Raw genomic sequence first — 15,326 nt, 5'->3', positions numbered from 1 at the left:
GTGAAGAGCACAGGGCTTTACCCTTAAACTGGGATTCTAGTCAATTAGGTTTTTGTTGTGGTTACTGTCACAGGCTAGCTGGTGAATCTTGGACACATCATTTCACTTTTCTTAAAATAGTTTCTTTATTTAAAAACTTTGTCATTTTATTAATCTGGGAATCTCAAGACCTTTGAATGGTTTTTATTCCTACAGAAACTTTAAGGCTATTGTTTAGATTTCTCTTATTCATTTCTTCAAGGAATGATTATCAAATGATCTTTAAAAGATAGGAATTAAAAGTAAATGATTCATTCACATATTATACTTCATATTTTTTCTCTGTTAAAATAGACTTCAACAGGTCATATCTTTTTTGGGTTAAATTTTTATCTCCAGCACTTTAAAACTTCAGTAATTCAAGTGAATTATAAGCAAAATAGTACATCTACGATTTAAACAGCTTTATGTTGTAGGAGGATAAGCAATTTAATTTTTGCAAATACATTTTATGTAAATACATTTTATGTAAAAAAAGCTATGTTCCTTTTAGAAAACAATGAATTAATTATTCATTCCAAATTCAGGTTGCATTACTCAATTGTCCATTTTTTCTTGTATAATTGAGCATCATTAACTAGTCATCAGTGCAAACAACTTTGGGGTCAACTCGACCAGCCAATGGAGAGTGATAACTTCACATGTGAATTGACATTAGGAATTCTGCCATATTGTAAGAGTAATTTTTTATAAATTGGATGAGGTCATGTATTGAAGAGAACTTTAAGGGCATAAAGATTTATTTCTCATCTCATTAGATATTCTTAATTATTTTCAATTGGCTGTTAAGAAGATACATACTAGTTTTTTAAATGGTTATATAAGCCTTAAAATTTTCTTCTGAAGGAAAAATTTTATGAAAATTAATTAAGATCAGAGAGTGGTTTTGCTCTTAATTTAGAATTGTTCTTGGATTGTAATGAGATCTAACTTTTTGTTTTTCAACTGTTCATTATTTTAATAACACGTTTCAACAATAGATCTGTATATTTATGAAACGTATTACGTTGTTGAAAAGGGTGATATGTGTGTCTAATAATGAATCTAATAACTACCTTAATAAATGTAGCATATGGTGACTGATAATTCTCATGAAATGTATAATTACAGTAAGACTAAGTCTTGGGAGTCCTATAAATAAAAAATAATTGAAGCAAAAAGGCTGCTTTGCAAACAAGATCACTTAACTGAGTTTGTAGCCAGCAGCTATCATTATGGAGAAAAACAGGTTTTATCTCTGTATATAGATCAGATAAGCATGTAAGTTTTCAAACATTGTTGTGAATATAAATATTAATGACAATTTTTGTGTCTTATAGCAATTCAGTGCTATAATTCATCTTTACTTTTCCCACTCTGCTTTCTTAGGCTTTGAGATTCTCAGTTTTGTAAGCTTAGCTGCTAAATTTTGTTTTCCTCCTCCTCTACGGCATCTAGAAAAATACAAGGGAAATGTAGGTCAAACATCTATTTTTTTTCTAATACAGAAAAATGGGAACGGCTTTAAATAGCCTTTATTTTCTCCATCATTTATAGGTACCAAATATTAATTTTATTTTTTAAGAAGAAAATAAATTCCAGGATAAAGAGTTTTACAAGTTACAGTGATGTACCAGAATGTAGAGAGAATAAGAAAATATGACATGAAAAATAGCTAACTATGAGAAATACTGATAGGAAATTTCAAAACAATTTGAATATCTTGAGGGTTATGATAACTAAAATTAAGTTCTAGAAATCCCAGGGAAGTACAATATTGAAAGATAACTAAGAAGTGTGTTCTTGCAAACATACAAAAACAAAACAATAATAGCAAAAAATAAGTAACATTTTAGTGAGCAAACAAATCTATCTAGTTAATACATCCCAACAAAAGGGTCTTTTGCAAAGAGAAGTTTGAAGCAACATAAATGTTGCCTTCTGAAGCTGCAAATGAACTAACAGTAATGATGATCGAACATTTAAAATGTAACATCTCTCAACTAATATTAAATAGATTATTTAACAAACAATTAGGAAGGAAAGGGCATTCATTCCAGCATGGTGTTCAAAAGCAATTGACAAGACATGCAAAGTTTTCGTAAGAAAATCTTAAAGAAATCTTAAGCTTACTTGTGAAAGGTAAAAGAGAAGATTAAAAAAATTCCTCCGTTTTTGTACAAGTTGGCTCCTTAAGGTGACAGACCAGGTATAAGCAACACAAAATCCTTCTTTGGTCAAGGAAATAACTGCCTGAAAGGGGTAACTCCCTACCTCTACACCAATATCCATTTTGGATTGAAATTTGTGGGTCATAGACTGAGAGCCAAGCGTACTCCTTCTCTATTTTATCCAATGCTGTTTCCTGACTTCTAGGAAACGAACCAACACTACACTTAAATGATTCATATTCTTTCAAGCATACAATATAGAAGAGTAATTTGAATGAAAAAATGTGCAACATTTAGTATATCTTCTAGAATAGCATTGCATTATGAACTTCATTTAGTTTATGTTATGACACATGGTAAATGGTTTATCGTGTGCATATATATGTATACACACACATACACATATACATACATCTGTATCATAGATATATAATGTATATGTGTACATATACATACACACACACACATACATTTTTCCAAGAATTTTTTATTAAGAAATACCCTTTTCCAAGCATATATATATGAAACTGATATAAAGAAAAAGAAGTTTTACCCCTTCAGGATTATACTTTGCAAGCACACCATTACCATGGAATTCTTCAAGAACATCCTTTAATTTCTTTGTAGAATCTACAAAAAACAGAAAACACAAAAATTGTTTATATGCACATACTGTGGTTGTATAGCCCAGTCCAGAAAAAGAGACCACTTAAAATGTAAATAAGCATCAGCAGAAACTAAATTTAAAAACCAACATATAAAATGTCTCTTGCCATTTTTGAAAGGCTATTTAATTGGAAAAGAAATTGCAAAGAAACAAAAAGATTACTGCGTTAAATAAAAACAATACTGCTGGATAAGAAAAATAAAATGGGTAGCTAAGCCTCAATGGTGAATCCATTTAGAGGGAAGCTATAGATTTTAGTATCTTGTAGATATTTTTAAGACTTTTCTCTGTATACATAGCACAACTAAACTAAAGCCTACTTTAGTAATTAAAGCTTTAGTAAGTAAGCTTTAATTTAGCTGTGTCACATATTTTACCTTATATATGCATTGAATAACATTTTAGTTTTGTTATGTATAAATTAAAGCTTACCCTATTCAATGAAGAAACAAAGCTTAGACATATTACCAAAAGAATTATAAATTATTTTCTTCAAAAGTACTATTATTTTTAAACCTTTCATCTCATTAGTTGGTGACAAGAAATTTTAAGTTAATAAAATAATGTCATAAAAGAATTATCATCAGTATTACAATTAAAGTACATTAATATGATATGGATATATTCATTTGGTCTACTAAAATATGCTCATTATACTTATTGAAATATAATTTTTGACTTAGAAATCTCAGAATTATAATGCATTTTTAAGTTAGAAGGAAATAATACCTAACAAATATGGGTAAGTCATCTAAACATTTAATCAAGTTTGAATAATAATGAAAAATCCTCAAAATTAAAATGTAGGAAATACGTGGATTTTCCAGTTTTCTTTTATGGAACAGAGCGTGGAAAATTATTGGCTACCATTTGAATATAATTCTTGTGGACCTTCCCTAAGAGTCAGTGATACTTGGACTACCACAAAATATTTCCCAGTTCCAGAAAACTAATTCACAAATTAGCTTTTGAAACATCCTGCTAGAAAACTCTCTCATATATGCCCATTGAATACATAATGCCTATATTTTTGAATTATACTTTTACTTGGAATGTACCATTTCCTTTCTTTATATTGTAAATTCTGTGGGTTTGTGTATGTGTGTGAAACAATAAATAGATAGATAGATAGATAGATAGATAGATAGATAGATAGATAGATAGACAGACAGACAGACAGACAGACAGATAGACAGATAGATAGATAGAATTTCGCTGTTGTTGCCCAGGCTGGAGTGCAATGGCACAGTCTTGGCTCACTGCAACCTCCATCTCCTGGGTTCAACCGATTCTCCTGCCTCAGCCTCCCAAGTAGCTGGGATTACAGGGGCCCACCACCATGCCTGGCTAATTTTTATAATTTTAGTAGAGACAGGGTTTCACCACGTTGTCCAGGCTGGTCTCGAACCCCTGACCTCAGGTGATCCACTCGCCTCAGCTACCCAAAGAACTGGGATTACAGGCATGAGCCACCATGCTCAGCCTGTGAAACAGTACTTTTAAGTGAGATAAAATTCGTGTCACATAAAATTGACTACATTAACAATTTCAAAGTGTACAATTCAGTAATTTTTAGCATATTCATGATGTTGTGCAATTATTACCACTAATTAATCCAATAATATTTTCATCACCCTGTAAAGAAACCTTATACCCATTAAACAGTCACTCCCTGTATTTTCTCCCCTCTAACCTCTGGCTATCATTAATCTATTTTCTGTGTCTATGGATTTGCCTATTCCGGATATTTCATGTAACTTGGATCATATATATGTTTCCTTTGTGTCTGGCTTGTTTCACTTAGCTTAGTGTTTTCAAGGTTTTTCCATGTCATAACATATATCAGTACTTCACTCCTTTTTATAGCTGAATAATATTCTATTATAATGAATATACTCCATTTAAAAAATCTATTTATCAGCTGATGTACATTCGACTTGTTTCCAGGTTTCGGCTGTTAAGAATGCTGCTATGAACATTCAAGTGTACAAGTTTTTGTATAAACATATATTTCAATTCTCTTGGCTACATACCTGACAGTAAAATTGCCAGATCATACAGTAACTCTATGTTTAATGTTTTGAGGAACTGCCAAATTGATTTTCACAACAACTATACCATTTTACATTCCCACCAGTAAGGTATAAGGGTTCCGGTCTCTCCATATCCTTGCCAACACTTGTTATTTTCTAACCATTTTTTCATTATAGCCATCCTAGTGGATGTGAAATGATTTGAGTCACATCTGATTAGTCATTCACTAATGACTAATAATGTTGAGCATCTTTTTATATGCATATTGGTCATTTGTATATTCTTTGGCAAAATGTCTATTCAAGTTCTTTGACCATTTTTTAATTGGACGGTTTGTCTTTTTGTTGTAGACATCCTCTGGGGAGTGTGTGTGTGTGTGCGTGTGTGTGTGCGTGTGCACACGTGCGTGCTCACGCATATTTGCTTGATGCCTATACAGCTTCCTATGTATTTCTTTTTTGGTATATAATTTGCTGGCATTTTCCATGTTGTGATCAGAGTTAATTTTTTATGTCATGTCCCTTGCTAGATTGGAGGTTGTTCTAGGGCAGAAAATGTGTGTTTTCATTTTTGCACATCTTTCAACTTTATCACAAAGTTGAAACAATAGAATTGCAATAAATATTGAGATTAAATTAATCAGAGCTATTCCTAAATGGCAATAAAGTACAATAATTGCTTCTATATATACTTTGTTAGAAACTTACACTGCAGAGAGAGACCAAACCGTATATTAAAAAGAGACATGAAGCTGACCCCTTATTCTCAAATCCTTCTTTGTGGATAAGAAGGCACTATTCTAAGTTAGCAGAACTGCTTTTACTTCTTTTTATCCATAATCGTAGATGCAACCCATACTGTGCAGACCCACAGAGACACACACACATACAGATGCATACATTCTGGAATATCACATCTCAAGAGACTATGTTTATTTTAACCATATCTTAGGCCAATGATAAAATGGAAGGTAGAGAAAACAATTTTGGTTTCTCCCACATAGGCCTGCCACACAACTTTAGAGACACTGATTAGATGGCCTTTTCGTTTCAGGTTTCTATGAGAGTAAAAAACACATTCAGTAATTATTTGTAAATGACTCAGAGAAGGGGAAAGCTCATAAAATTATTCCTACAATATTTTACTAGTGTACTGGTCATAGTTTATACTGAATATTCTTAGTAGAGAAATCATGAGCTAAATTAACAGCCAAAAACTTCTAGATATATGACTGCCCTTTCCGTGAACTAGGGCTCAATAATGACTTGGTCTGAGACAACTTAAGGTGCTCTAGTTGATATTCAGATGAATCACTATCAATTCAACTCACTGCCTCTCCAATTCTCAAGTTCCAGTTCTAATATCTTAATATCTGAAGTTTAACTATGACCTGATCTCCACTTCACAATCTAGTTTGGAAACTGGAGCATTATCTTGTTCTTATATTCCTGTCTCAATAACATTTCTTGGGCCCAGTTTCTCTAAGGCTGAGGCCCTGACTTGACCGGTCAATCTTCTAAAGATGAGGATTTGCGTATGGAACACCAGAGAGTTCAGGATATCCATAACCTTTCAACAGCATTGTTTTTACATGAATTATCTACATGTCTTCTTGGACACCCAAATTGCACTAGGTTGTGAAAATCCTACTGCTATGTTTTACCTTCTTTTGGGGGGAACACACATTTATCTTATTTGTAACTTAACTGCTTGTCCAAATTTCTTCCTATGGCCTATCACCATAAACATTCCTATCTTTTTTTATTGTGCCAACTCTGAGTTACATTCTGTCCAAAACTACATTGGGGCAGTGGAGAGGGGAAAGGATCTATAACTAGGCCTGACCTGCCTTCTAGGACAAAATAAACAGAGGAAGTTATACCTGGATGAACAGATAGTAGGACGTGGCCTCAGTCATAATTCAGCTAATAATAGAGCTTCAGGAAAGAGCACAGTGACAGATACTAGGCTGAGCAATGCTGAGAAATCCAGGCAAGCAGCCAGCCAGGCAGGCAGCTGTGAGCTTGGAGATCAGTTTAGTAAATACATGTCTGTAATGGGAGAAAGAACCTGGAAGATTGGCCAGTGAAGTGCTAGGCAGCCCAGTGCTGAGCAGCCAGGTTGAAAACAGCAGGTTTAGTTCTTGGGATAAGGGAGCTGGACAGATGGGCAGCACAAAAGATTGGGTCTCCTGGAAAGCAAAGGAGGGGTATGACTTGGGGAAATTCTGAAACATGGGGCTAATTTCAGAGGTTCCTATGCTTGGCTTGACTAGCAGGGCAGGATACTTGGAAAACAACAGTGAATACAAATTACTGCCCTTTGACTAACATATCCATTTTCCCAGCAAGTAATTTAATACTATACCAATAACTACAGCTGAGACAATGGGCTGTATTTTTCATCACTGTCAGAATCACCTTAGAGCTGAAAATGGTACTGAGCATGAAAGTGGGAGGTGTTTTATTAAGCAAACATTCTTGGAATGCGCTGGGAAAGAACAAAGAAAATGTTTATGGAGAGATGAGTTGACTTTCTCCTATACTTTACCTTTCTATCACCTGCTCTGGTACTTGAGTAATTCCAGGGGCCCCCCAAAATGCACACACCCTGTGAATCTTCTCATTTTGGCTGAGTCATGTAATAAACAATGCCATGAGAGTTAAATGAGCTACATTTTAGGGATCAACATTAAATTTTTATTTACTTTACAATGTTCAGAATTTTTACACGATTTTCAAGAAAAATTAAAGCCCCTTTACATTAGTCTGAATTGAAAATAAATAAATGACTAACAGCATTTGGTAATGTTTAGAAAATGCAAATGGATCCTAAAAAGTACTACATGAAAAATGAAACACTTTTAGTTCCTCTCACATCTCTTTAGGCGTCTGTTACATCTTGAGTGAGCCTCCTTTGTGATTTTCCTGCCTCTTTGTCTCTTTATTCCAAAAAATTCAACACATACTTGTCAGATTAATCTCAAAGGCCCCATGAAGTAATGGAGAGATTTAAAGCCAGCTAGATTTAGATTTGAATCTTGGCTCCGGAATTCTTGGCTGAATGTCCCTGGGCATATTTTTAACCTCTCTATGGTTCAGTTTTCTAATATTTAAAATTAGAATAATGATAGGGATCTGGCAATACTGTGTCTAGCAAAGTGTCTGGTGCCCAATAAATCCTTCTTCCTTTGTTTCATCCTAAATGTGACTTTAAACAAATCATCACCCTTCAACAGTTTCCTGTTGCCTTTGGATTGAAGCACAAACTCCTCCTCTTGGCACCATAGGTGTGTCAAAATATGATCCAAATCTGTCTTCCAACAGTTATTTTCTGTATCTTCCATATTTACTATTCAATATCCATTCATCCAATTCTGAAGGCATCCCATCATCCCATGATTTTAGAGCTCTTCTTTTGCTGATTATTTTTTTTTTTCCTCAGGAATCCCTCCAATGTCAAGTGAAGTTCAACATAATGTATGGCATGGTTTATCTGTCAACTTATCCACAAAATCTCTCAGGACCTCCTCAAACACAGTAGGTCGTAACTCATCCTCCATGGAAAACCCCATAATAACTCTCTTAGAATCTACATCTGATTTGTGCATTGGGCACTAGTAACACTATTAATTATAGCTTGAGTGCATGAGCATTTTAGAGTTTGCAAAGTGTTCTATTATCTCATTTAAAATTCACAATAATGTTAACAAATATTCACTCCACTTAACACATGAAAAAATCAAAGTTAAGGAAATTATTACCTGCTTAGGATCACACAGCTAAAAAGTTTGACATAATGATTCAAGCTATTGTATATGACCCAAACCCATTCTCGTCACTTTGGAAAAAGAACAAATACAAGTTTATAATTTGGCTTAGAAACCTCGTTATTACAACAGCTAAAATCACACAGCCAAAAGAATGTACAGTAGTGATTCAAACTCCTGTACAGTAAATGTATTTTAAAAGTCAAGGCCAATAATTTTGCCACCTAAATAGTAGTCATAGCTGCTGTGAGAAGACTATCATATATTCTACTGTTAAAGCCAAGACCCAACTTACAAAATGCATTTGTCATTTTTGTAAATAATGTGTTTTTAGTGGACTGACTGTAAGTTCATTATCTGGTGTTTTTGTTTTTAACCAAAATAGTGCCATGTTTCCCACGTTCAGTAAAGATATTGGTTTTCCAGGCCAATATGATAGTTTTTACAAAGTGAGAGAGGCTCAATGGGACCATGGAAAAGTCATCTTTCGGGTCTCTCAATTCAGTGCTTTCAAAAGTTTCCTTTAAAATCTAAGCCTCCCCACATAGCTTTTTCCTCTTATCACAAAAGATATTCATGGTCTAGAAGACCTTTCCTGTGCTCAGCAAAAAAGCATTTTTTCAGGAACTATATTAACCCTGTAGTAGAGAGGGCTCTGCAACTTCAACTGTTTAAAGAGAAGATTTTTCTAATTTAAATACTTAGCTAGCATTAATGTGCAGACACATTAAAGCTAAGTATTTAAATTAGAAAAATCTTTATCAATTATGTCAATGTTAAATTTAAAGTTATAATTGATCTATATAATTCAATTGTATAATTGTATAGTTAAATTGTATTAATTGTTGTGCAGACAACATAGTAGCATTCAGTCCAATGTTATATTTCATAAAGTTTCCCTTAGCTATATAGTACTTAAAAGTAGTGAAATAGTGCTTTATCTTCATCTAACCCAGTAATACTCAAACCTGGATCCATATCAGGATCATCCGGGGAGCTTTTAATATACACTGATGTTTGCGCTCAAAACACAGTGAGGCAGATTTAATTAGCCTACATCTCCATGACTGGCTAGTCATGAGGACCTTTAAAAAAGCCTCTCAGTTGAGTCTTATATGCAGCTGAGATGGAATTAATCACTGCTCTGATCCTTAAATACATGCATAAAGAAAGTGAGAGTTAATCAGCAATTTTTATCCTGCTAAATTTTCCTATGTATGAATATATATTTTGTCTGATTGCTACACGGGGAACTTCTTTTAGGGAAGAAAAAAAAAACCTCATGAGAACATTTTATTTAAAGATTTGTTTACTCTCACCTTAGGTCACAATAGCAAAAATAGCATTTTGGAATCCAGCAGAGAGATCCAGAAAATAATATTGTCATTAAATGAAATTCCCCAAATGATATGAAAGAAGTTCTACTTAGAGCCAGCAGCAGAAAATAAATACCTACAGGACTATAGAATAAGAGATTTAGAGAACTAGTCACTACTAAACAGAAGTTTTTATCTACTTGTGTGAGAATTTTCATAAAAGTACAAAGATTGAAAAAGAAATATGGAACTATTGTTAAAAATAATAACAGCCATATTGTAGCAGTTTATATGCTATTTGAAATCTATACACTTGGATTTTTTAAAATCCTAAAAATAATATTCTGATGATACTGCTACACTGGGAAAAGCTGTACAAAAACCAAACCCTCTGTTCAGGTCTTTGCTCCAGGCTCACCACAGGATTCTGGGAAAATCCTTTAAGCTGCTCTGAGTGCAAGTCACTCTCTACCTGTTCCTGCTAAGCTCTTGGGATCATTGTTAGCTTAAAAAGATAATGGGCATAATATCTTTGAGCAAACTGTTATACATATAGCAATAAGTATTTCTACTTACCAAAAACAAAAACTAGTTAATTCCAAAATGACTACAGATTTGAGAATATGAAGACAATTTCCTTTCTCCTTTTCATATTTACTATCATTGTTAATCCTCTTAAACATCAGTTTTTATTAACTCTTCCTTGTATTTGCTGGTAATTTTTACTCCTTCATCTATCTACATCTAATGTTTTGATGTATGAATCTAATCCAATGCCTTGCACAAAATGTTTGTAAGAGTGATTTTTTTTGATAGACAAATATCTGCTAATTTAGCCAGCAACCCTATCCAGACACTAGGAACCTGTGAAATAATTTCCACCTTTATACATATTTTATTGTGTAGAAAATACATTAAGAAAAAGAGTATACTTGCCTTCGAGCCACTCATCTATACTATAACTAAAAACTTCTATTGAAAACATAATTGCTAATTAAGAGATATTATTAGGGACAGAATTGACTGGTGAGGACCAATAGTGTGCTGGTAAATGTTTAACAACTGTTCAGGATGTGAAGGGTGCTTACTGTAGTGTTTGCCAATTGCTGTCTTGTAAATATTTCCACCATGACAATTTCAAGCCTCCCACATGACATCATTAATGTGGAGTTGGGAAAGAATGCTAACATTCAGCTCTGATAAGCAATAATTAATGAATCAATCTATATGTGATTTTTTTGTGCTTTAGAAACAGTAAATAGGTCTTTAAAGACAAATCTGGAGATAAAGAACAGAAATAAAAGCCTGCAGCTATGACTTCTTAATCATTCTTTCAAATATACTCAAGCCACCTATTGAGTTTAGAACAAGTACTGTTCTAACTATTGGAATATATCATTGAACAAAACAGAAAATATGCCTAATCTTATAGTTTGTATTCTAGTGCAAGAAGATAGATTACAAACATAATACATTACTAACACATTCTTATATCAATGCAGTATAGAGATGTGATTGCATGAAAGTGTTAGTGGTGGAGTAGGAAAGGTGAATTATTTTGAAAGTAGAGCCAAAAGAATTTCCTTATTGATTGGATATGGGTTGTGAAAGTAATGTGTCAAGAGTCCCAAAGCTGTAGATTTGAGCAATTGGAGAGATAAACTTGCCAATAACTAAAATGAGGAACACTGCAGATGAAGCATGTTTGGAATGGGGAGTCTTCAATTTTAGTTTTAGGCATTTTATATTTGATAAATCTATTAGATGTCCAAGTGTAGCCATTAGGAAAGCAATTATTTATGAGTGTGGAACCCAACAGAGAAGCCTGGGCTGAAGAATGAAATTTGAGTATAATTTCTATATAAACAGTATTTAACTGAATGACATCACATGTATAGTGATTGTAGATAGATAAGATAGCAAGGACTGAGCTTTGGAGCACTCTGCAGTTCAAGTACCTGGAAAAGAGAAGCAATCTGCTAGGAAACTAAGAATGAATGCCTAGTGAAATAGCAAGAATACCAGGAAAAATAATGTATCCTAAAAGCAAAGTGTCATGTAATATCAAGTTAAATAAGGAGCAGATTTAGCAAGACTTTTGAGTTTAGCCAGAAGGAAATCATTTGTGTCCCTTTCAAGGGCTGTTTCAATTCAGTAGCTGGGGAAAAAAAAAAACCCAGAGTGAGTTTAAGAGAAAATATGATGAGAGGAATGGGAGGCAGCAAATATAGGCAACTCATTCAAAAACATTTTTTTGCCATAGAAGGAAAGAATTTGGGCAGTAGCTAGACTGCAAGAAGTGAAGGCAAGATATTTTTTTTAAAAAAAAAGAGAAAAAAATAGCATGCCAATAGAAGTTATTCAGTCAAGAGTGAAAAAAATAAAAAATTAAAAAAAATTTTTAAACACCCACTAGAAAGTTGTCCTTTAGTGGGTAAGAGAGAATGCAATCTTCTTCACAGCAGAAGGTCTGGCTTAGAGTGGAGGCATGGACAGTTTACCTAAGTAGGAAGGCAGATTGACAAATGCTGCTTAACTAACATTCACTATTTGTGGTGACATCATTGCTATTGGTAAGTGGATATAATAATAATGTTTTCTTTGTCCTTAGGCTGGGATTAGTAGCTGGTGCATAGTATATATTCATTGACAGTCAGCCCTTATCATCATCATCTGTGCCATCAGGCTTAAGCTAAGCTCTGGGGATTTCATTTTTCTATAACCTTAATTTCAGATTATTCACAATTTTCTTAATTTTCTTTTACATTTTCACTAGATGCTTTTAACTTCCTCTCTTTAACCAACAACTTGAATACAATATAATATGTCTTAAAGTTATATGTAAAATATAAATTGTATATTTTTTTGTGTTGGAAAATTCACTTTTGCGGGCAATAGAATTAAATGCAGACATTTTATGTGTTTAAATCAAAATGTTTAAGGAAATGCAAGTATGAGTTACATTTTTGAATGTGTACATTAAAAATATTTAAACCCACGCTAGTTCAGAAGATGACAATTTCATTTTATTTATTTTTTTAAGTTCTTATGTGGGTTGCAAAACACTTACAGAAACCAAACATTCTGGCAACAATTCTGTATTCTCTAGTCACAACACTAATAACATCCTGTTTTAAGACAATACAAAATCACTAAAGTTTCCAATTAGTTTCTGAACATAAAAAGTTTCAGCTCTCTGTACACTTACCAACAAACACAATATTAGGCAATGTGGAGAAACCAAAGTCTATTTATCCTGTGAGCATATACATTTTAAGGAATATTATTTGCTCACATACATATTTTAAAGAACATAAAACTCCAAAATATTGTCCCCAAATCTTACATTGAGAACAAAACTCAGGAATGTGTCATATTTACCTTGTGGCTTTATGCATCCACTCATCTTTATGGTATGTCAGGAGGCATGAAGCTTTAATGTGAGAAGGAGGCTATAACTAACTGGACACATAATTAAATGTAGTTGAAGAATTTGCTTCCAGATCTTGGCTCTTAGATGATCTACAGGATAGTCTTCTCACAAAGTAGACCTTCATTTTCTCTTTCTAATACTTCAAAGAAACAATACTTAAGGACTCTTCCAGCTACAGCATTCTCTGATTCTTTGATGGTGCATATCTCCAGATACTTACTAGAACTTGCAGCCCCACATCTCCTAAACATTCCCTTCCTAATATTCCTCTCTAATTTTCACTCCTCTCAATCCCTACCACACTTTTAAACAGCAAGTTTACATTGAGGAACTTGCCAATTTCTAATCCCACCACCAGGTAAACTGAAAAATACGAGGAAGGCGAAGAAAATATTTCAGTTCAGAAAGAGATAATTTTCTAGCACGTCAAATTCCCCAATGGTATCAGTACCTCCACTGGTGTTATATTTCAGGAATATCTTCAGAATTATAGTCATTACTCTAAAAATAATCATTTGATCAAGCTCTCTAAAAGTTTATGTTGACTGTATTAAGCTGTGAACATTGCCTACAATGTGACAATCAATCTTTATATTTTTTTAAAAATTTAGGGGAGGAGAACTGACTGGAGTCAAAATACTGCAGGTATGCATATTGTTTCTTAGTTCTGAAAATCCCTGTGAAATAGTATTTAGAAGGGAAATCTATAATCTTGATTTGTACAAAATGGCACCTTTCACAATCTATGTTCTTACATTGGAACATTTGTTATAATAAACTTTGTCATAATTTGCTATCAAATTAAAAAATACCTGTTCAAATACTAGCTAAATGTGTAGGGTATTTTAAGCGAGATGATTTATGATGTATCTTAGCTGTATTTCAGACATTCATCTGGTAAAAACAAAGCTACCCCTACATTGTTTAAACATTTTTAAAGATAAAGAAAGAAGAAAGGAAGAAAGAAAGAAAGAAAGAAAGAAAGAAAGAAAGAAAGAAAGAAAGAAAGAAAGAAAGAAAGAAAAAAGAAAGAAAGATTTTGTAAAGGAGTTTAGTTACAAAGCCAGTTTGAGATGGTTTTAGAGATTTATAGTCCATGCAACATTGCACTATCTGAAAATCAAAGATGAGCGGTTCCAATGTGTAAGGCTGCAGCAGTCTTCAAAGTGAATTGCAGAATTCCTTTGACCGATGTGCTTATATTACAAAGAACATTCTCAGTCATGTTGATATTGGGATTTTTGTTTTTTTAACAAGCACCATCTCATAAATTCATTTAGTAATGAAAAAAAAAACTGTCAAGAACATCAAACATAAAATCTGCCAAAGGAAAGTGAACACTGTTTATTTGTTTCCTAGGGCTGCTATAAAAAGTTACTACAAACCTGGTGATTTAAAACTGCAGAAATTTACTTTTTCATAATTCTGGAGGCCAGAGGTCTGAAATCAAGGTGTCAGCAGAGTTGTTTTTTTCTGCAGGCTCTCATGGAGAATTTGTTTCACGCCTCTCCTCTAGTTTCTGGTGGCTGCTGGAAATCCTTGGCAACCTTTGGCTTGCAAACTCATCCCTCCAAACTCTGCCCTGTCGTCACATGATCTTCTCCCTTTCTGTCTTTTACTTTAGGCTTAGAGACTATCAGAAATCCAGGATAATCTCATCGTGATATATTTAATTTGATTATACTTACAAATCACATTAAATGTAAATACAAAAGTAATTTACATTACTTTTCCCAAATATAAAGCTACCTTAACAGTATCCGGGGGTTAAGATTTGAACATATCTCTTTTAAACGGGAAACTAATTGAACTCAGTAGGCAAAACTTTAAAGGTGATGTTCAATCAAATCTTCTGTGATGCATAGCCCTAAAATCCTAACGGAATTTTGTAAAATTGTTATGTGGTATGTTCATTTAG

The 15,326-nt window shown here is 33.4% G+C and overlaps 1 protein-coding gene across 8 annotated transcripts in view; it reads right to left on the bottom strand.

The window, feature by feature from the left end:
- The window catches only part of DGKB (diacylglycerol kinase beta), a 743,750-nt gene that overhangs the window by 589,083 nt on the left and 139,341 nt on the right, over nt 1-15,326 (bottom strand). For all 8 annotated transcript variants that reach the window (XM_024249734.3, XM_024249737.3, XM_024249742.3 and 5 more), the window contains exon 3: nt 2,743-2,819. In XM_024249734.3, the coding sequence (XP_024105502.1) occupies nt 2,743-2,819 (77 nt within the window). The remainder of the gene's footprint in view (nt 1-2,742; nt 2,820-15,326) is intronic.

Source organism: Pongo abelii, chromosome 6 (assembly GCF_028885655.2).
Source record: "Pongo abelii isolate AG06213 chromosome 6, NHGRI_mPonAbe1-v2.0_pri, whole genome shotgun sequence".
NCBI lineage: Eukaryota > Metazoa > Chordata > Mammalia > Primates > Hominidae > Pongo > Pongo abelii.
The sequence above is the reverse complement of the archived record's forward strand: the minus strand, read 5'-3'. Positions and strand labels throughout refer to the sequence as shown.